Here is a 22727-nt window from a genome sequence, read left to right as displayed (position 1 = left end):
TTTTTTCATATAAAAATAATAACTAAAAATTTTATTATTTGATTTTTTTATCTACAGAGACATTGATATTCTTAACCAGAGACTTTTATCAACATACAATTTTTTTTTTGTAAAAATAGTTTGATTTTTTTAAATCTTTTGTGTCATGCATAATCTATACTATCAGAACAAAGTGGACCGTAATTTTAAAAAATTTATATTCCCGTAATGTTATTACGGGTAAAAATACTAGTTCTTTGCTCAATTCTAGTCCTATGCTATTTAAAGATAAGTGTTTGCTATGATGCTAAAAAGATATTGTCTAATTACTAAATAGGTAAAATAATTAATTTTAAATTTAAAAATATAAAAATTAAAAAAAATTATTTTAAAGTTATTATAAAAGGTAATTTAAGTAAAAATTAGACACCAAATAAAAGACATAGAATTGACCTTAAAAATATAAGTGACATAAAACGTGATACTAATAAATTAATAAACTAATAATTTGTAATTTTATGTTAAAAAATAATATTAAAAAGGTAAATTTATTACATATTGAATTATAACAAAATTGAAAAAATTAATGTTATATGAAATATTTTTTAGTATATATATATTTTTTTGTATATTCTTTACTTTTATATTCAAACTGATTAATAGAAAGCGAAATAAAAACATACACAGAAGTGTGCATATATATATATATATATCAAAATTATAACATTATTTCTTTTATGCATGTCAACTTAATAGCATTAGTATCTAATAAATTCCAAAAATCATACTTAAAAATGAATGCAAAGGCTATTATATGGTTTAACAAAAATATTATATTATATGTACACTAAAATTAATCACTACGTCATTTTATATAAATATATATATTATTTAACTTATTTTTGACGTATTATTTTATTTTAATTTATATTTTATATTAGTAATTAATTTTAATCTACGTCTAAATGGTATATTCAATTGGAATCTCATTCTCTAAACTAATGTTAAAAAAGAGAATCCAACTTAACTAAGTCATTAAATATTAAATATTAAATCTAAGACATAAATACAAAGACATGAGAAGGAAAAAGATAGTGACAGAGTCCAAGGTGATACCAAATCAACTTTGGTTGCTTGATGTGTTCTGTCTGTACCTAATAAAAGACAACCAAAGTCATACACAAACAAGCATCGATCGATGCGTAATGCCCATGACCGTTTTATACAAATCACACGCCATTTAGAAAAGACTTTTCCATCTTCTAAACCATAACATATTCAAGAATCCATTTAAAACTATCAGAATCCATTTCACACTTTGAAAAGAAAATAAAGAAGAAATCATTCTCACTTGCATTGTTTATTTAATTTTCTTTCTTTTTTGCTGTGTTTTATTTATTATATTTAGATGGCAATCCTTAAGATAACAAAGAAGCACAAGAAGCATTTCAATAACCCTTTCCCTACTTCTTCTGCTTCTGCTTCAACCACCATTCCTTATGTCAAAGGCTCTCTCTTCATCAACGCCAAGACAGTGCCTACTTCAGACCAGAACTTGTTCTTCCCAATTGGCAATGATTTCAAGCTTTCTTGGTTCCCAAACAATGGTGGGCACCTTTCAATTTCACACCTTTCCGAACCGACAAGGCCTATATGGAGTTCTATCCCAGGACAAGCTTTTCTCTCGGCTGCAATGGCTGACACTGAGGTTGAGGAGAGTAGAGGATCATTCCTTGTCAAAGATGGAGACGTTCATTTGGTTTGCAACCACCAAATCATTGATGGTATAAGGGTGATCAATGATAATTGCCAGTTTGATCACAATTTGGAAGACCATGAAAAAGTTTCTGCAGATTATTCTCCATGTGATGATGATGCAGAAGAAAAGGCGAAAAAGCCTCCGATTTTGTTGATCACTGGAAGGCTATTCAACAAGACTAAGAAGACAAAAAGGTTTCAGAAACATGGCATCAATGCAAGTATTCAGTTTGAAGCAAAAAGGCCTTCTGTGTATGCAACTAACAATAATTTTTCACTCACATATCTGCATCAAATGTTGCTACTTTGAACATTTTGAGTTTTAAGACTAATTCTATAATAGATTTCCATACTTGCATCTTGTATTGAATACTTGTATTCGTATTTTTGTGACATAGGTATGCAAGGTATTGGATTCTGTTCAGTCAGAAAACCAATCATCAGGTTGGTTTTCAAGTGAAGATTGAGAAACCAAGCTTCATTTCAGGAACCAAGAAGCAGGTTCCCACAACTACAACAACAACTTCTAGAATCTACCGAGGATTCAAGAAGAGAATGAACAATAGAAAGAAGAGGCTTGGTTGGTGTTGGTACCTTACAAAGCCAAGAGGTTTTGTACTAGTTTCCTCAGTGGAGGAAGAAGAAATGGGGAGCTTTGAGATCCCAAAAGCAGAAGAATTCAATAGAGTTTGGTTGACATATGCGAGTGAGGAGAATGAGAGGTTTTATGGCTTTGGAGAGCAATTCTCTCACATGGATTTCAAGGGAAAAAAGGTCCCAATCTTGGTTCAAGAACAAGGTATTGGTAGAGGAGATCAACCAATCACCATGGCAGCCAACTTGGTCAGTTACAGGTAGTTTAAAGCACCATCTTCATACACCGAATTCAATGTAGTATGAATCATTAAGATACACTTATACATGATATTGTTGAAGAAAAATGTTTTTTGAAATAGATGAGATTTCAATGTTGGCAGGGCAGGAGGTGATTGGAGTACAACTTATGCTCCTTCTCCATTCTACATGACATCAAAAATGAGATCTCTATACCTTGAAGGTTATGACTATACTATCTTTGATCTTACAAGACCTGACAGAGTACAGATACAGGTATTGAAATTGTGTGGTCAATTTGGTAAATTGGAGAATGTAAGATAGTGGGATGGAATTAAAGTTGCTGGTAGAATCAACAAATGATCAGTTTAATTAATAGTGACAAAATGAGCTAGAGCTTTGTATAATGGAATGACAAAATGCATCAAACACTTGACAAATTGGAATATACTTATCTGCTGCTACAATCAATATATATACTATATAGTATGCATTTACAATTTTTTGGACAATGGATTATGCAGATCCATGGAAATTCAGTTGAAGGGAGGATATTGCATGGGAACTCACCTTGTGAACTAATTGAGCATTTCACCGAAACCATTGGAAGGCTACCTGAGATTCCAGAATGGATAATATCAAGTGCTATAGTAGGAATGCAGGGCGGCACAGAAGCCGTACGCCGAATTTGGGATGAACTGAGGGATTATGATGTTCCTGTCTCAGCATTTTGGTTGCAGGTAATGCCTCACATCTACACTCAAAAGAGAGTTAAATTGATTCCTTAGACACTAAGCAATCCTGATATGAAGTTTTGAACTATTCATTCATTCATTTGCAAGAATTCAAGTGGTCTCTATCTTGAACCAGCATAACTAAGCATAACTCTCTGCTAATTTGGAGTTTCATTGTTTGATCGTTGTGGAAACTGCACAGGATTGGGTAGGGCAGAGAGAAACATTGATTGGTTCACAGCTTTGGTGGAATTGGGAAGTGGATGCACAAAGGTATTGTGGATGGAAGGAACTTATCAAAGATCTTGGTGATCAGAATATCAAAGTTATGACATATTGCAATCCTTGTCTAGCTCCGGTAATGCTTCCCTTTAATCACTTCATCTATAAACTTGTTTTTCTCTAAACTTAGATTTTTCAGTTAAAATTATTGTACTTATGTATGCATGTTTGGCTAGAGATAATGTTACTCACATCTATTTTCTTTTTTACTGATCTTATGTTAAAGGTTGATGAGAAGACAAACAAAAAAAGAAACCTGTTTGAGGAGGCAAAAGAGTTGGACATCTTGGTGAAAGACAATAATGGAAATCCATACATGGTTCCAAACACGGCCTTCGACGTGGGAATGCTCGACCTAACACACCCAAAAACTGGGACCTGGTTCAAGAAAGTCCTAAGAGAAATGGTGGATGATGGAGTAAGAGGATGGATGGCTGACTTTGGTGAAGGCCTTCCTGTTGATGCTGTTCTATATTCAGGTGAAGATCCTATTTCGGCTCATAACAGGTACCCAGAACTGTGGGCCAAAATCAACAAAGAAGTTGTTGAAGAACAAGAACAAGAGTTAGTTTTCTTCATGAGGGCTGGTTTTAGAGATAGCCCAAAGTGGGGGATGCTGTTTTGGGAAGGAGATCAAATGGTTAGTTGGCAAACAAATGATGGAATAAAGAGTTCAGTTGTTGGACTATTAAGCAGTGGAATTTCTGGATATGCTTTTAATCATAGTGACATTGGAGGATATTGTACTGTGAACTTGCCTATTGTTAAGTACAGAAGAACTCAAGAATTACTTTTAAGGTGGATGGAGCTAAATTCTTTCACCACTGTCTTCCGCACCCACGAAGTAAGTAAAAATTTCGAGTTTCCAATGCATTTGATGAAAACTTTCCTCTTTTTGATTCCTTAGTTAGTATTTTAGCTACATAGCAAAACTTCAAATGCTTATTTTCAAAAGTAAATATAGAAGATTGAGTAAACATTGGATTAGTCCTTTAAAGTTTTCTGCAATCTTGGATTAGTCTTTTAAAGATTTTTTTGTATCAAACATCAATTTAATGATGCAGGGAAACAAACCATCATGCAACAGCCAGTTCTATTCAAACCAACATACTTTTTCACACTTTGCGCGCTTCACGAAAGTATATGCTGCATGGAAATTTTACCGAATTCAACTAGTGAAGGTGATGCCAAAACCTCTCTTTACACACTAATTTAGTTATATACATTGAGCATTCTCAGCAGCAGGCAATTAAAAATGACCCTTACTCAATGTTCTTTCTGTAAACAGGAAGCTTCACAGAAAGGACTTCCTGTATGCCGCCACCTATTTCTACATTACCCGAATGATGAACATGTTCATCACTTAAGTTATCAGCAATTCTTGGTTGGTTCTGAGTTTCTAGTGGTTCCTGTTCTTGACAAAGGGAAGAAAAAAGTTAAAGCCTATTTTCCATTGGGAGAGAGTACTAGTTGGCTACATGTATGGACAGGAAAAGTGTTTTCAAAACAAGGAATTGAAGAATGGATAGATGCTCCAATAGGATACCCTGCTGTATTTGTTAAGGTTGGATCCATCATTGGAGAAACCTTTTTGAGTAACCTAAAAAGTTTAGGCATTCTTTTGTGAAATAATTCATTCATCATAGAAGGATGTATATAAGTAGTACCTATGTAAAGTCTCAATTCATGCCATTGAATTATTTATCTTGTATCATTGCTATGGAATATAATGTAAATTGTTGAAAGGATTTAATTATCTCAATCATATATGTCCAAGAAATGCTTGTACATTGGACTGTCTTCTTAATATATGACACATTTATCTGTCAAAATGTTATATTTCTACAACTTAATTTCTTTTAGATATGTAACATTGTTCAAAACTGAATTCAAAAGAATAATCAATATATACATACATACCAATCAAAATAGCCTTGATTTTCATGTTGGATGGACATCTTTTGCCATCAGATGAACATGCTTCAACACACCAAGATAAACTTTCAGTCAGAAAGGTAAAACTTATCCAATGATCTTTGACTCAAATGGTACCTCCTATTCCATTGCCTGCCCCTAATTCCAATAAGAGCACTTTAGAACAAACAAAAGCAAAGGGTGGAACTTACACAAACTGTTCCATGCATGTTAGGCTGAAGCAGCAAAAGAGTTTTCATCTATAAGTTCCTTGTTAAATCATGATTCATCATCAGTAATGTTGGTTGAAATGTTAATGCAGTTCTCTCTCTGCTGATGACAAGAAAATTTTTTGTATCTGTTTTATTTGTGTTGAATAAGATTTGTGCCTATGAGACTGGAATACTTTAATGGTATATTCTGTCTTTGGTGCCAAGAAACTTTATCCTTGGCAGTTTAATACCACAATTAGCATATTCTTTAATGGTATCTTCTGTCTTTAGTGCTGATAAACTTTATCCTTGGCGGTTTAATTCCCACAATGAAGCATATTCTTCATGTGTTCCCACGTCTATCCATTTATCTATTCTTAATATATAAAAGTAGATGGATAAGTTTATCCACATCACTTTTAAGACATCTTTCTCCTTCTACTAATACCATGTCAGTAATATCATTTACTTGGCAAAATTTTAGAATCAACCACTCAATTTTTGCCAAATCAACTATTATTTCCAAATCAGCAAAAAAATAAAATATACAAGTAATAAAAATATATACAAATTAAACTGAAAAATTACCAATGACAATAATTAGACATTAATAGTGTCTAACCAAATTTGTAACCTATAAGAATCTATATCCCTATATTTATTATATTTTACCGTTATAAATAATATAATAAATTTATAACTCCAATAATTAATTTATTAATTTTTATAAATAACTCATCAAATGTAATAAACATACATATTACAAATGTCATAATAATTTATTAATCATAATAAATTTTACGTTACAAATATTCAAATTTCATACTATTTGAACTACTTATATAAGTCTCTTATCACTGTTGGGTCAATTCTAAAGCCCATTGTTCACATTGTCTACAAAAGTCATTGTCTACTTAGCAAAACCCTTCTTCAAATAACATCATATTTAGCACAAAAAATTTATTTTCGCACTACACAACATCTCAAACTTACTCAATGTCAATGGAGTATCATTCTTTGGACAATATCACCAACTAAACAAACAATTAGTTTATCAAAGTTCACGTAATTCGTCTATGAAAAACATTAACACCCACAAATGAAGAAGAGTTTCTTTCTTTAGAAATGATTATATTAGATAAAAAGGTACAAACAAACATATTTATTATATTTTTTATTGTATTTTTAAATTGAACATTTTCCAATACTATTTTGAATTTGCATCAATTGAGACATTGTCTGACAGAGTGGGTCAAAGAAAAATATTAAAAGGTAATTTCGCTTTATACTATTTCAATTATTCTTATTAAAAATAACTTATTTAAAAAAAAATCTACACATTTTTTTTCTTTTTATTGTAGATGTCATTGGAAAACTGCATGCACATCAAAAGATTAAGGAGAAGAAAAATTATACAAATTCAAGACACATCTTCAAAAGAAGAACATACATACAAAGATGGAACAAACAACACAATAAAAAGTGCATACAACTAGTGACAGAACTTGAAACAATTTTGGGGGGCCAGATAGAAAATAATTGTCAAAATATTTTTGATATGGACCCCATTTAAGATAAGCTCATCTAATCTCATCTCTCTGGTTTGGGTGATATTGCCAAACTTAAAAGCCGTTTTTCAAGATCTCGTTCCAAAAAGTTAAGGTTAAAGTCATCAGATGTAACTTTTTGAACTTTTGAAGGTTATATCTCACTTTCTTCGTAATTCATTAAAGTAGAAGAACTATCTACGTGTGTTAATATTGTAAAAGTTATATATTCTCTTTTTTAAATATTAGCCTTCCTCTTAAAAAATATATCAATTCTTTAATTTTTTTATTATTATTTTATATAAAAATTTGAATATATATCCTATAAAATATGTAAAGAAAAAGTTAGAAAGACAAATATTAAAATTTATAATATTTATTGATTTTTTTTATCAATTTATACAAATACAATAATATTAATACTTATTGAATATTCGATTATTTTTTATCATATAAAAAATTAAATTAAATAAATAGTAAAATATAAAATAATATTAAATTAATTAAATAAAAAATATCTAATTTTTTATATTTGAACTTAAAGATAGAGAGAGTGTTGTTTATTGAACTTATTAGATACTTTAAGTCATAGTAAAGTGTTTAAGTCAATTAAACAATTTTTTATCTTTTGAAAAAGTACTACTAAATTTTTTATAAAAAGTTTGGAGGAGCCATGACCCCCCTTGTCTAAACTAAGCTCCGCCACTGCATACAACTCAACAATTCATAAAGAATATATCTTTACAAGAATCTACAACAAAAAGAAAAAAACAACTTTAACAATAATCAATAAAGAAAAAGGAGGACGAGCGCCACATAAGAAGACGAAGTCCATCAACCAAAGCAAATGCAAAAATCAAACCACCAAATAAAAATGTCACTTTGTACAACTCCAACATCCAAAACTTTTGTACTATAAATTATTTTAAACAAAATACTTTTTAAATTTAACTTCAGTTTATACATATTTAATTTAATTCTACAAAACATAGTCAATTTTAATATTTATTATATACCATCATTAATTTACTAATTTACTGTCCGCGCATCGAGCGCGTTTCATTCTAGTTCATTAATAAATTCACTAGTATCTCGGGGACTCAGTTATGATCTCCTTCCATGCATCGATTGCGTTTCATTCTAGTTCATTAATAAATTCACTAGTATCTCGGGGACTCAGTTATGATCTCCTTCCATGCATCGAGCGCGTCTCATTCTAGTTCATTAATAAATTCACTAGTATGTCGGGGACTCAGTTATGATCTCCTTCCACTTGTGCAAGTTGAGTGCATGGGGTTCACATCTTAATTCATGATGGCTGCCCACATGAAAAAGCATAATGATCATAATCCTGTTATGAAGGGAATTAATAAGATCAAAATAAGGAATTATATATAAAAAATTGTGTATATATTACCGTTCTTTTCAAGTAAGCCAGAGAGTCTATGATTAGAGATAAATGTTGCTATGTAAGAAACATCTTACAACTTTATTAGAAAATCCAGAATGGTTACAAGCATTTTACATATCATTCTTAATGAATGCAGCTAAATAAGTGTATATATACATGAACACAAAATTTTATACTTGGAAAAAAAGATCAGTTCTATATGCTCGTATCGCTTATCCTTGAGTTTTAAGGAACCAAAGACATGGTCGATGAACCACGACCGTGTTATCAGTGTGTGATTAATGGCCCGGATTTCACTAGCTTTCAGGGTTTCCATCTGTTCCTGTTATAACAGTATAACAGTCTAGCTAATCAAGCATCAATATTCAAGATCAACCATAAAACTGAATTGAGCATTCAATTAATTTGTTTTGATATTTCAGATAGATATATGCCACCATTGTAAGCTTTAATTTTAGGTAGAATTTCATAACAGAATTGTTCATACATAAGATTGAAGATTGATCTTCTACTAAAGTACCTAATGTGAATGATAACAAAGCATCAATGGGTCACACTGTGTATTCTGTCACAACAGAACCCTATAATCCATCAACACCATTTTTTGAATTCTTAAATCCTAATCTAACATCGAAGAATAATTTGAACTGATTTGGGTGGGATGAATGTACCAAACTATGCTATATTGCAAGACAAAGGTGACACATGAGAGTCTTAGTAGCAAACTACCACTATGGACTCTCTAGTCTCTCCCTATAAAAATTGATTTAATTCAAATGGACTATTAGCCCATGTATCAAATATTAAACTGATAAGAACAGGAGACAAATAATGATTATGCAGTTCTTATAGGTTGGAACAATGCGGCAATTAAGGTTATTAATAATATGATAAGAGAAATGATGAGAAAGGTTTAGGACCACCAGTCAAGTTTTCTACAGCAATTTTAGCTGGTGTACAATCTTTCTCATGCACTATTTACTTGATAATGCACCAAAAATACTACATCATTTTATGAAACATTACTATCTCCATCATTTCATTATTGGGATACATCTTGAGGGGCCTTAAATCAATAAATACAATTCCAAAAAGAGAGAGAGAACCTGACGAGGTTAACAAGGGATGCGAAGTTAGTCTGACATCGCTTGTTCTTAGCAAGACAAGAGCGTTTATATAATCAAAGAGTGAAATAAAAGGACACGACCTTACTTGAACAGGATCTGTTCTATAGGCTCGTACAACTGTATCCTTGAGTTCTAAGGAGACAGGAACCGAAGTCTGGTTGATGAATCATGACTGTGTGATCAGGGCGTGATTAATGGTCCAGATTGAGTCCTCTTTGGGGCACCCATCTGTGGCAGTGGAGGATCGTTCTCACCGCATTAACTGTGGTGGGGTGGTCACACGGTTGTCTGACAGACCACACAAAATATTTTTTCCTATTACAACAAATTTGCAAAATGATTTCTTCGCTCGAGAAATTTTTTTTAAATAATTTTGAAAATGAAAAAAAAAAAAACGAGGAAACTAACAGACGTTTATTTTAGGGAAAGAAAAAGGGGCTCAAAAGATATTATCCTTGGGGCTAAATATTTAGAGGAGGGATTGCACATTTTGATTTACCTGGCAACAGAAAAATAGAAAACCATTGGAATGGTGTTGAACTTGCATGGGGTCCACCATGGAAGCTTCGTTGGTGATGAGTCCTCCTGTCGGAACGGTAGTACAAATGAAGCAGATTGCGGTGGCAACTGGCAAGTCGAAACAAAGAAGCAGTTCCAAGTGTTTTTTTGTTTTCCTTTTGATTTTGGACACACAAATGCTTTGGTTTCTCATCAAAAGTATCCTAACTCATAAGTCACAATACTGCAGGTGAGGGGGACTTGCCACGTTCAATGGATAAGTATGGAATTTCAATCCTCTTAATGGACACGTGGCAAGTGGCATATTTCGCTGGTCCAGTCAGATCATTTATTTGGGTTTTCGCCATGTCTAAACCCAAGATCAAGTCCTTAGTTCATTAATCCTTTTTTAATATCCCAAATAGGTCCTAAAAATTTGGTAGTCCCATACATTTGCTCCTCAAAAAAATTAATTAAGGCTTGGGTCTTTAAAATTAGTAGATTATATGCTATATATGTCTTTAAATCAGATTGAATCGGTTAACATGATATTCTATATTTTACTTAAAAATTGTAGGTATAACGTATCAGATAAAATAACATGTATCGCGCTTAGGACATATTAGTCCTTGAACACATGGCTAAAATGACGTTATTTTGGGACAATATTAAACAACGTCATTTTGAGAAGACAAATACGTTCATATCTTTATTTTCTAATGTTTAAAACTTTTACGTTTTAAAGCCAAATAAATCTCCTAAAATTTTTATTATAAGTTAAAAAAGTCCTTGAATTTAAGTGGGTACCTTATATAAAAATCTTTTTCCTTTCTTTCTTTCTCTATAAAATTAAAGTATCCCAAAACCTCACCTAGATTTTACGAGCTAATCCTTTATAGACAGTATGTTGTAGGTGTAGATTAAGTAAGAGTTATGAAGTGGTTATGGATAGGTATTTAATAATAACAAAAATAATATAAGAGTTTAAAACTTTTATTCTATTGTGATGTTGTTGTATTGTGTTGGTTGCTTGGTTAACTTGTGATAGAATTTTATGTTTTGGTATTTAGATGAGTGAAGATATAGTATCTATATTTTATCACGTTGAAAGTTTTGTTAGAGACAACAAAGAAGTATTTGTGTACATTAATAGAGAAAGTAAAAAATTTTCTCCATCCATTGACTTGATCTATTTCTTTGACCTATAGAAATTTTTTTTGGACTTGGATTACCATGACCAGTTGACCACAAGGCAATGTATTAGTATGATTCCACATCTGCTAACTTGAAATCTGGTATTCACCTAATTCATGGAGATAAAGAGATTAAAGTTCTGCAAAAGAACAAGATACTAAATGAGGATACTACCGAATTCTAATTGTTTGATTGTAATTGTAATTGAGATTTGTCCTTTCATGTGCTTGGAACTGCATACTTTGACATACTTTAGGTAATTTTATCATAATTTTATTTTAATTCTGGTTTTAGTTGCTTAATTCGAGGAGACCAATTTGACATATATACTATAAATTCAGGAAACTTTTTGACTTATAATAAAAATTTTAGAAAACTTATTTAACTTTAAAATGTCGAAATTTTGAGAATTAGGAAACAAAGGTGGGGTGGGACGTATCTGTCCCCTCAAAACGGCGTCGTTTGTCGTTATTCCAAAACGATGCCGTTTTAGTCATGTGTCCAAGGACTAATGTGTCATGTGCGCAACGCGTGTTACTTTATCTGACACGTCACATCTACAACCTCCACGTATGAGGGAGAGTATCGTGTTAACTAGTTCAACTTGGTTTGAGGACCTATATGGCATATATATAGTAATTTTGGAGACCCGAAACCTAATTAATTTTTTTGAGAGACAAATCTATCATGCTGTAAATCTTTAAAGACCTATTTGGAGTATTACTGTTAAATGTAACAAATATTAGGTGGGCTGTTAAAATGAGTAAATTTTATCTTTAATATTAAATTTGTTTAAATTTTAAGTTAAATAGATTGAGTTCGATTAACCAAAAAAAATGACAGATTATATAAACTAGTACGTGGAATAAACAAGCCGTTCGTTTAAATTTTTTTATATTTTTTAAATAAAAAGACATTTTTAACCAATATCTTTTGTAATTTGACTCGAAAATTTAATCTATCAATTAATAAAATATTGTTTATTTAATATTTTTTACTTAAAAATAATATTTTTTATTAAAATATTTTTTAAAAAATAAAATAAAAAGTTAAACCTGTTTAACTCATCAGATTGGTTATAAAGGGTTTTTTTTTTTTTTTTGGTGACTGGTTATAAAGGGTTTAAGTGACTTTTAAGTTAAACATTTTTTATCCATAAACAAAACGAATTTGTTTAATCCACGGATATAGGTGGGGCATGCCTAGACACGCTGGAATAGCCTGATTGATAGTTGTAATTGAGAATTTAAGTTATGTGTTATTTATATAATAATTTATTGGTCGATAATAAATTAAATTAATTTTTAATTTGTTAAGTTAAAAAATATCATAAAAAACGGAAAAAAAAAAATTTAACTGGCTTGTCGCCATAAACGCCCGTTGGAAATTCAACTCAAATGAGATAAATGAGGCGATTTAATTAAAAATGTTACGACAATTATGACACCAAAATCTTGATTGAAAACATTAATTGAAATAATGAATTATGGTTTATCTATTGGACCAAAATCACTCATTTACACGTCATCATATGTCATTATTTTCTTATATCCAATAAAAAGACCATTTGAAGACATAACACAAAAACGGCAGACTCATAACCATGGTTTTTGAGGGTGCAAATGTGCAATGTATCTCATCTAGTTTGATTAAGTGCACAAACACTTGTGACATTTTTTATTTAACCTCAAGAATACAAGAATCTATTAGTCCACTAAAATTTTTTTTATCATCAATGTACTTAGTACTTGAAAAATTTATAAATTTATCAAAACTTGGGACGAGTCTAGTATGGTAAAAGTATTTAATGATTTTTAAATCAAGATACTAAGATAAATTTAGAATAAATTTGGAGTGAAATCGCAAATATAATTTTTTTTTTTTTTTTTTTTTACATAGAACACTTGCAAATTTACATTGGATTAGAATTTTTTTTATTTTAAGCATTTTTAAATAAATACTTTATTTATTGATATATATTTTTAAAAAATACTTACATTTTTTATTATTTATGTCATTACCATTGCTAATGAGATAAATAATAAAAAATATTATATAATCAAATTATTTTTGTAATTAAATTCATAGATATCAAACTTCCATAACAAAAGAATCAACTTGGATTGGTCAACTAGTAAAAAAAAATATTTAACCTATGAATATATGATATTCTTACAACTTAATTTTTTTTAAATATGCAATATTGTTCAAAACTGAATTCAAAAGAATAATTGATATATACATACATACCAATCAAAATAGACTTGATTTTCATGTTGGATGGACTTCTTTTGCCATCAGATGAACATGCTTCTTTGCATTCTATAGAGTAAAAATAATTAAAAAAAATCATATTTTATAAATAATAAACAATTTTTGTATTTAACAAACTAGTTCATTTTAGAAAATATATATTTAATATTTGATTTTTTTGACATTTTTAAAATATTTTTAAAACTTACTTGTCATTAATATCTTTTAAAATTATTTTTGTTAACAATATAAACTTTCAACTATTATTTTAATAGTTTACTATTCAAAAAAAATTCTTTCTCCATCCAAAAAACTACCTTTTTAACTGAAAAAAAAAAATTTTTCCATAATTGAAAAACTTTTATAAAGCAATCAGAAAAACAGGAAATAGTTGCCACAGAAAACAATGCATGTATTGTTGTATACAACATCACTGTTTTCTGCAATCTGCATGTACCATCTTTAGCCTACAGCTTCTAAAGTTTACAGGTTGTTGTAAGGTAGAAAACCTGAAAACATTTAAACAAAATGAAAATTTACATTCCAATGTATAAAAAAAAAAAGAAAAAAAAAAGAAGAAAGTCATTTTGGTATATATCAAATTCCTCCATTACAAATGACCATTCCCCTTGTGCACAACAGTGGTTCTTTCATAACCAAATGACATCAACAAAAATGGGGGCCTTGCTTGCTTCTCTGCATTCCATGGCATATATGAAAATATCTGTGCTTTCACCATATTGTAGTGTTATGGTTACTAAGGAAAACATTCAGCTTCACAATAAGTTGCACCATCAAATATCTAGCTGATCAAGATCAATCGTGTTTGCGGAATTTCTTATCAGATCCTTCCGAACATCCACCTATTAAAAAGAAAAACAAGAAAGAAAGATTACGATAATAAAAGTTTATTGGTGATTCAACTATGGAAACTGATTCTCTTAAACTTTTACATGACTTTGTTCCTTGTGATCTGTCATCTCTCTACTGATTTAAAAGGTGGAATCCAAACAATACATGAGATATCCATATGAAATAGTAAATAAAATCTAAGAGTAGTCAATCAAGCAAATCATTCAAGCAATTTTAAGATTGGAGGTCATGGCAACAGGGCATATTAGTGACATTACCCGAGTGCCCATAAGAGATGAAAAAACAATGTTCGCTTCAGCTGCGTCCTCAACCGTTAATCGCTTCAATAGCCTGCGTTCTGGATCCATGGTTGTCTCCCATAATTGCAAAGGCATCATCTCTCCCAGCCCTGGATTTATAAACACGTAAAAGAATGTATATTACCTCAAAAAATTTCATAAAACAATTTATTCCTGCAGAAAGATTGGAACTTCATTGTTGAAACATCCAAGTCATATCAAGTTCAACAAATAGATTGCATAAGCTTCAAGAAACTGATAGTTTTTTATACCGTGCAATTCTTCAAATAATACATAATAAATTTATTCTCTTAATTCTTTTCAGTTGCTATACAAGCTTACAAACAGTTGTAATATACAAGAAGCATGAAATCAACATAACATTTCATCATACCTTTGAACCTTTGAATGGTGTATGATGCATTTGGAGGAAATGTTTTTCGAAGTTTTTTAAGGTCTGCATCATCATAGCAGTAGTTTACTTGTTTTCCCCTTACAACCTGTTTATTTCAGTAGAGAGAGTTGCAAGTTAGCTTGATTGTATCTGATAGAGACAGGGAAGGCATTACATGAAGCAAAATTCTAGGCACACCTTATACAGTGGTGGGACACCAACATATATACACCCTTCATCAAACAAAGCTCTCTGCAATAAAGAAACAATGAATCAAATTTGATAAGTTTATTTACTTTTTTGTTCTCAAATGAGATGGGTTTTATTTTTCTGAGGTGAAGTAGATTTTGCAGGCATTCCCTACATATTTACCTGATATCTAAAGAAAAATGTTAGTAGTAGAGTTCGAATGTGAGCACCATCTACATCAGCATCAGTCAAAATAATGATCTTATGATATCGGAGTGCTTCCATCTTGAAATCTTCTCCCTGAACCAACAAAAACATAAGTTTAGTTAAATTGATGTATAATGGTTGATGATTCAGGTGCAAATGAACAACCATTTTCATTCTGATTTACTAGTTTTTATTAACATTTCAATCAATGTGGAATTTATTTTGATTCATTTACTTTTCCAATTCAGTGTTGAATTCATTTAGAGATTTGACCCAGATGGTTTGCAAGCACTTTCGATTCCCTTCTTAACTTAGACATTGATATCCAAAGCAGTTGTAGCCTTGCCTAATTCTAATATACCTTTATATCCATCTTCGATTTCCTGTTTCAAAAATCTCTTCACACTTAATATCTATTGTTATTTAGTTTTATAATAATGGCCTTCCAACTATTTGAAGACTGTCTTCACAATTTATGATTTAAACTTTAAGGTGTTTGCTTTACAAGATTCTAATCACAAATAGCTAGCACTTTTTGGATAAAAGAAACAAAATGTCATAACAGGTTCAAGTTAATTATTGAAGAGCCTCCATGAAACTAACAATTTTATACCATAGTTACATGAAACACAATACGTTCCGGCACAGGAACGGGCACATGGACGCAGTACATGTTACACCTTAGTTAAAATATCTTATATGGAAAATCTACTTATGGCGTTCTGATACACAGATGAATTGTGAATTGGTACGTCACCTATTTAGTGAATTTATGTAACTGTTATACTTGAAAAGGGTCTGTTACTTTATTTTTCAGAGCATTTGTTCTTCTCTCCTTTACTTATTTTCTTTAACTCCTTCATTAACAATGAATGAATGAAACAGGAAAAGTTTTAACCTTCACTCCAAGGCCAAGACCGAGAATTAGATTTTGGATCTCTTCATTTTTGTACATTGCAGCTTCATCCCTCCTTTCAATATTCAGAATCTTACCTCTTAGAGGTAGAATGGCCTGCACCAAATACAATTTGATGGATATACACTTAAATAGCTACCAAAAATTTGAAGGAACAAAAATGTTTCTATAAATGTACCACCAATATATATATATAACAAAACAACTGCTTACACATGTCAGTAAACAAAGAATTCAAGTCAGTTTAATTTCAGCTCATATAGTTGGCCTATGCATTTTTAATGTTCCAAGTTAAAACAACTGTTGTGTTTAGGAGCATGTTACAGATATAACAAAGCCAATCACGTGCCTTCACAAAAGAGTTGATCTTTGTTATTTCAAACTTTCAAGGACTCCTAACAAAACAAGGTTAAAAAATGTTTTGCATATCAAGAAGTTATAGTTTTGAAGGCTTTCTTAAAAAAATTATATACCTGGAATCGCCTGTCACGCCCTTGCTTAGCACTTCCTCCAGCTGAATCACCTTCAACTATGAATATTTCTGCAATACATGGAAACAAGCACAGAAAATTTATCATATTCGATACATTTTGATATTAATTGGAAATAACACTGAATTTCACAACAACAATAATAACAGTAGTGGTTGATAGGCTCTTACTGACATTTTAGTATAAATTCTAAGATGAATTTTCGTTCATTTTTAAAAGGAAAAAAATTAACTATGAGGGATAAAAATGTCGGTTGATGATATTTATTGGCTAGAAGATGCTTTTACAAATTTATCTATTTTTTCTATTTGTATTCAATTGATTATGTATACATTAGTAAAAAATGTGTACATAACCAAATAAATTTTTAAGATCATTTGTAGAGATAAAAAAGCAATTACATATGGAAGCATGCATCATTGCAAAAGGTTTAGATCATGCCAAATTCTAACAGGTTTAGATCATGGAGATATTTCTTATCATTGAACTAGGTCAGAACCAAATAGAACAATCTTTCGAAATTCAAATGGATCTTTATGAAGCATAATATATTCTGCAAAATGGAAGCATGCATACCACATTCTTCAGGATTTGTGGATGAACAATCAGCAAGCTTTCCAGGAAGAGATGAAGATCTTAATACACTCTTCTGTCTCACCAATTCCCTAGCTCTTTTTGCTGCTAAAGCCGCCTAATTAATCGATAAATTCATCATAGCAAAAGTTTTCTGGTTAAAATATGTAAAACAATGATATAAAGAAATCTAAACTTTTCTTTTATATAGAGCAAAATAATCAGACTAACAAGTTTACAAAAGAGATTGTTACCTTGAAAGCATTAACAGCTTTAGAAAGTATGGAATCAAGAACATCTGGATGCAACTCCAAATACTCCGAGAGATACTCTTGCAAAGCTTGATCAACCACTTTCCGCACCTCAGGATTTCCCAATCTTGTCTTTAATAACAAAGAGAACAGTAAGAAAGAACTCAAATGAGGACAGGAAAAGCTTCAATATTCAAAAGTAACCCAAAGTCACAACTATGCAGTCCACTAAATTAATATAAAGTACCTTCGTTTGTCCTTCAAACTCTGGATTTGGGACCTTCACTGAGACAACACATGTTAGACCCTCTCTCACATGCTCACCACTTAAAGTAATGTCCTTATCCTGGTAAGACAGGTAAACACTTTGTCACATCAAACACGACAAACCATCAAAAGCACCCTTAAACAAAGCACGATGACATAGATTCTGGCACCATATACTGTAATTCATAAATACAACAGGATTCCATCAGATAAAATCACAATAAGATATGCAAGGAATCTCATATTTCAGGAGAGTGAATAAGCATAACATCAGGGGAAAGAAGTGGGTGAAAAAATACTTGAGAAATACCTTGATAACTTTTGATTTCTTTCCAAGACTATTAAGTGTTCTAGTTAAAGAAGCCTTCATACCATCGATATGGGTGCCACCATCAATAGTGCGTATACTATTTGCATATCCCAATATAGTGTCTGAATATGCATCTTCACACCTATTGAAGAAAACAAATCCAGCATATTGATAAAAAGTAATACTGAATTTAAAAAATTAAATCATGACACAATTTATGGAACATATCTAGGCAACAAAAATCGTAAGAGGTGAGAACGATCGGGGGCTTACCATTGAAAAGCTATATCAATACTGATTCCATCTGTTTCTTTGCTAAAACTCAGAACATCGTGAAGAGCTTTCTGGAACAGGTCATTAGTCAATAATCACTTCAATAGCAATGAAAACATCTAACCAAAATAGAAAAGAAAGCAACAACAGCTAAGAAAGTAAATGAAACGGTTCAAAATGGACAATAACCACACAGTACAAAATAAAGTAAACAATATAAGACCTTATCAGTGTTAAGCCATTTCACATATTCAACCAAACCTCCAGCAAAGAAATATTCATTATATTGGATCTTTTCTGGATCATCATCTTCTTTCTGAAGTGTGATAGTAAGCTGAAAAAGATCAAGCAAAAGAGATAGTAAGATGTAGAGTTGAAGAAATCTTGCAAGTTTATGAAGTGCTTCACTAAATCACTATATGTTATAATGAAAAGCGATAAAAATAAGATCTAACCACATAAAAAATATAAGTGAATGTTAAAAGAGAAACCTCAAATAAAAATTATTTAATCAATAATTTCACCTTTGGGTTGAGGAAGGCCAACTCCCTAATGCGCCCAGCTATTGTGTTGTAGTCAAACTGAATAGCAGTGGTGAATACTGCATAGAAAAGCTTGCATTAAAGTGAAGCATACACAAGACTTTTGAAGTCTTAAACTTCAGAGTTAATAGTCAAAACACAACCTACAAATGAATTAACATATAAGATTATATGAACCTTCTTTGTCAGGCCAAAATCTTATAGATGTTCCCTGACGATCTTTCTTTTCATTTGAAAGCACAAGGCATGTCAGAGTTGTTATTGGCTTTCCACGAGAATACTTTTGCTTGAATTCTAATCCATCACGCCAAACTGTTACCTCTAACACCTGTGAAAGTAGATATCAAACAAGACTGTTAGATATATCAGCTAGTAACCTCTGACTCAAAACAAAAAATATTAAAGCAATGGTATTATTTGTTCATATCTAGATCTAGGTCAAAACCCATGGACAAATAAGGATGTTCCAAAGTGAGTGCAAATGTGATTCATAAAATTATGCATCACAAATCTCCACGCAAATCTCAACAGAAGGTTGAACTGGAAATTTGGTTTTTTTCTTTTTTTTGAGGTAAAACTGCTAAAGGAAAGGAAACATACCTCAGACAAGGCATTGACAACGGATAAACCAACACCATGTAAACCTCCTGAAACAGAGTACCCACTGTTGGCCCCGCCAAATTTTCCACCAGCATGCAAGACCTGATAAGTTTATAAGACAGTATATAATTGTGTCAAATTGAAAATATGCAAAAAGATCAATTATAACATGTTAAAATGTACTGCAAAAGTAGCTGAAACTGCTAGACAGCATAAGGCCCAAATTTCAAAACCTCTGAACTTTATCTTTACGGAACTATACAGTGATAAAGTCTGTTCATAATACATATCTAGAAATGAACAAGTCTATTGCCAAAATATGCTACATAACGATCAAATTCGCATCTCATGTATGTTATACAGTAAACAAAACAGATAATCAGGATAGGGAAATAGCTTGATGTGCCAATGGCGTTAAAAAGGCAAAAGTTTGATTCCTTCCCTTGAGCAATTGGACAATATGTTTAAAATATGAGAACTGTACCAAGCAGAAATCAACTCCAATTACTCAACTAAAGTTCAAACTTCAATTGGAGTACTGGAAATCGGTTCTTTGATACAATAACATAACAAACTCAATTGGAATTTAATTGCATTGTATCAAAAGAAGCATGTAGCCTAGACCCTCTGGACATGTTCAAAGAATAGTCATATGCATTGCAAACTTAATATTCAAGCATATGGAACAATACCGTCAACACTGTCTCCAAAGCCGATTTTTTTGTAACTGGATGCAAGTCGGTAGGAATCTGCATTCCATGAGTGAAATTAGTATGTATAGTTAAAAGCTCAAAATCATCCAACAGATAGTAAATAAGTAAAAGTAGCTCAAATAACTCAAAAGTCAGATTTAACTTTTCAGAATGGAATTACTTATTACAGTAGAAGCTTCAAGAGCTAAAAGCATTGAAAAAGATGTACTGCAAATTTTAGTAATTCCATAAGCACAATATCATTGCATAGTTCTTGATTAATATAGAAAGCAAAATCAGTATACTATGTACAACTAAGATTTATGAGTCCAAATTATACATCTAAAAGGACAACTGGACAAGTTTCAAACTTCAAATTAACAATGCCTACTGTCATGGTTGAAGAGCCTTGTGAGCACATAAGCTTAAGATATACTGTCATACAGAGCTATGAGAAAAATTAGAAACAAAGCGTACCCCACGACCATCGTCAGTTATGCTTACAGAACCATCCGATTGTAAAACAACATCAATCTTGGAAGCAAATCCAGCTTGTGCCTCGTCAACAGCATTATCCAAAATTTCATAAACCTAAGATGCACTCTGGTTCAGTCAGATAAAATACACCACAAGACTATCAAAACTGCTGCAAATATGAAAGTGCAAAGACGATACCAAATGGTGCAACCCACGTGGGCCAGTGCTTCCAATATACATTCCAGGTCTTTTCCTAACAGGATCCAAGCCTTCAAGTACCTATGAAAGTTACAACTATATTAAGCCTGTGCCACTTCCAAAGCATATTTGGTGAAGCAACCCACAATAAGTGACAAGAAATACAGGCACTCAATTTCCTTTTCAACACAATAACACATATCACTTCCAATATGCAGTTAACTAGTTTCATTAAATTGCATTATTAGTCCAGATATGAACTAACTAAAAAAAAATACCTGAATTTGATCAGAACCATAAGCTTTTGAACTTTCACTCCTCTGAGAAGTTTCAGCTGCTGAGAGTGACGACATATACGCCCTTGGTGTGACACCATTTTGCACCAAACGGAAACTAGGCAACTTTCCCAGCTGCAAACTCACCCTATTAAAACCACAAAATCTCTCATTACTTAATGTTACAGTGTTAAGACGCAAAACAAACCAACCCCTCATGGTTTAAATATTCAGCAAAACAAAGCAGAAGAAAAGGGCATTTAGAAAGCGTTTGTTGGGTTGTTGGCACTAAAAAATCTTCCCTTTTTTTCCCAAAAATAAAAAACTCCGATTATTTTACCATTAGCAACAAATTGGGGTACCAAGTTTATTGATATGCAAAAACATGTAAAGAAACAGAAAAAGGGGTACCTGGGTTTGAAGAGTGAAGAGGGAGAGGTGGAAAGAGAGAAAGATGAAGAGAGAGTAGCAGAAGAATGGGGAAGTGGATGGAAGTGGAAGAAGGAGTGAGAAGAAGTTGCGGAGAATAAGCGAGAGGAAGCCATGAAGAAGCGAAGAGTACGAGGAGGAGGAGGAGGAGGTGGGCGTAGAACAAAGAGAAGAAGCGCCATCACTCACAGTCACAGTGACTCTGTTGCGTTCTGTGCGTCATAGAAATCAAAATGTAAACATAAACAATTTTTGGAGTTTGGACCAAGGATGTTGTTTTTCCCTCCTCTCACTCTTTCTATCTTCAATCTTTATTTATTATTTTTTTTCCCTCTATAAAGCTTATAAAATATAAACCCTACATTTTATTTTAGCGCATGTCACCTGTTTGATGTTTTTCCCTCCACAAAACATGAGCACCATTTTTTCCCTTCAATTTGAAGGTGCTTTTACTCTACTAATTTTTGTTTATTACTATTATGATTAGCATAATTCAAATTTTTTTCTATTTAATAAAATAAAGTGAAAATAAGGTTGCTTTTTACTCCTTATCTTAATTAAGGTACTTATATAGTTATATTAGGAGCTCCATACTCAAAAATCTAATTTTATAATTTCATTTAATGTCAATGAAAATAAGTGTTATTTTACTCAACATTTATATTCATTAACTTTTGAAAATTTTAACCGAATACTATTCTTATTTCCACTTATTAAGAACAATTTCCATTTTAATCACACCCTTTATT

General features: G+C 31.5%; 2 protein-coding genes, 2 long non-coding RNA genes, 1 other non-coding gene and 1 pseudogene across 5 annotated transcripts; 2 read left to right on the top strand and 4 right to left on the bottom strand.

Annotated features, from left to right (window-relative positions):
* The first annotated feature begins 1165 nt into the window (after positions 1–1165).
* Positions 1166–5419, top strand: LOC112758546 (uncharacterized). The gene is made up of 8 exons (XM_025807253.3): positions 1166–1989; positions 2136–2591; positions 2715–2847; positions 3096–3311; positions 3508–3663; positions 3814–4431; positions 4652–4768; positions 4876–5419. The coding sequence occupies exons 1-8, from the start codon at positions 1388–1390 to the stop codon at positions 5212–5214; spliced, it is 2637 nt and encodes an 878-aa protein (XP_025663038.1). The 5' UTR covers positions 1166–1387; the 3' UTR covers positions 5215–5419.
* LOC140179890 (uncharacterized) lies at positions 1779–5853 on the bottom strand. Its single transcript, XR_011873777.1, has 3 exons — positions 5714–5853; positions 5508–5567; positions 1779–1916 (listed from the first exon to the last, which is right to left on the bottom strand). It is a non-coding gene; the product is annotated as an uncharacterized lncRNA (long non-coding RNA).
* Positions 5854–9331: 3478 nt separating this feature from the next.
* On the bottom strand, positions 9332–9551 carry LOC112759847 (U2 spliceosomal RNA; annotated as a pseudogene).
* On the bottom strand, positions 9521–10559 carry LOC112758845 (uncharacterized). The gene is made up of 2 exons (XR_003179827.3): positions 10298–10559; positions 9521–10113 (listed from the first exon to the last, which is right to left on the bottom strand). It is a non-coding gene; the product is annotated as an uncharacterized lncRNA (long non-coding RNA).
* On the top strand, positions 9874–10096 carry LOC112762080 (small nucleolar RNA U3). The gene has a single exon (XR_003182437.1). It is a non-coding gene; the product is annotated as a small nucleolar RNA U3 (small nucleolar RNA).
* A 3523-nt stretch (positions 10560–14082) lies between the features above and the next one.
* LOC112757102 (DNA gyrase subunit B, chloroplastic/mitochondrial) lies at positions 14083–22423 on the bottom strand. The gene is made up of 21 exons (XM_025805703.3): positions 21961–22423; positions 21553–21697; positions 21275–21355; positions 21077–21190; positions 20600–20656; positions 19908–20009; positions 19485–19635; positions 19290–19366; positions 18989–19099; positions 18766–18836; positions 18493–18634; positions 18163–18261; positions 17919–18047; positions 17668–17782; positions 17074–17141; positions 16583–16696; positions 15661–15777; positions 15487–15540; positions 15289–15394; positions 14874–15004; positions 14083–14606 (listed from the first exon to the last, which is right to left on the bottom strand). The coding sequence occupies exons 1-21, from the start codon at positions 22158–22160 to the stop codon at positions 14538–14540; spliced, it is 2253 nt and encodes a 750-aa protein (XP_025661488.1). The 5' UTR covers positions 22161–22423; the 3' UTR covers positions 14083–14537.
* Between the last annotated feature and the right edge of the window lie 304 nt (positions 22424–22727).

Source organism: Arachis hypogaea, chromosome 16 (genome assembly GCF_003086295.3).
Source record: "Arachis hypogaea cultivar Tifrunner chromosome 16, arahy.Tifrunner.gnm2.J5K5, whole genome shotgun sequence".
Taxonomy (NCBI): Eukaryota; Viridiplantae; Streptophyta; class Magnoliopsida; order Fabales; family Fabaceae; genus Arachis; species Arachis hypogaea.
This window is presented reverse-complemented; position numbering and strand designations above follow the sequence as displayed.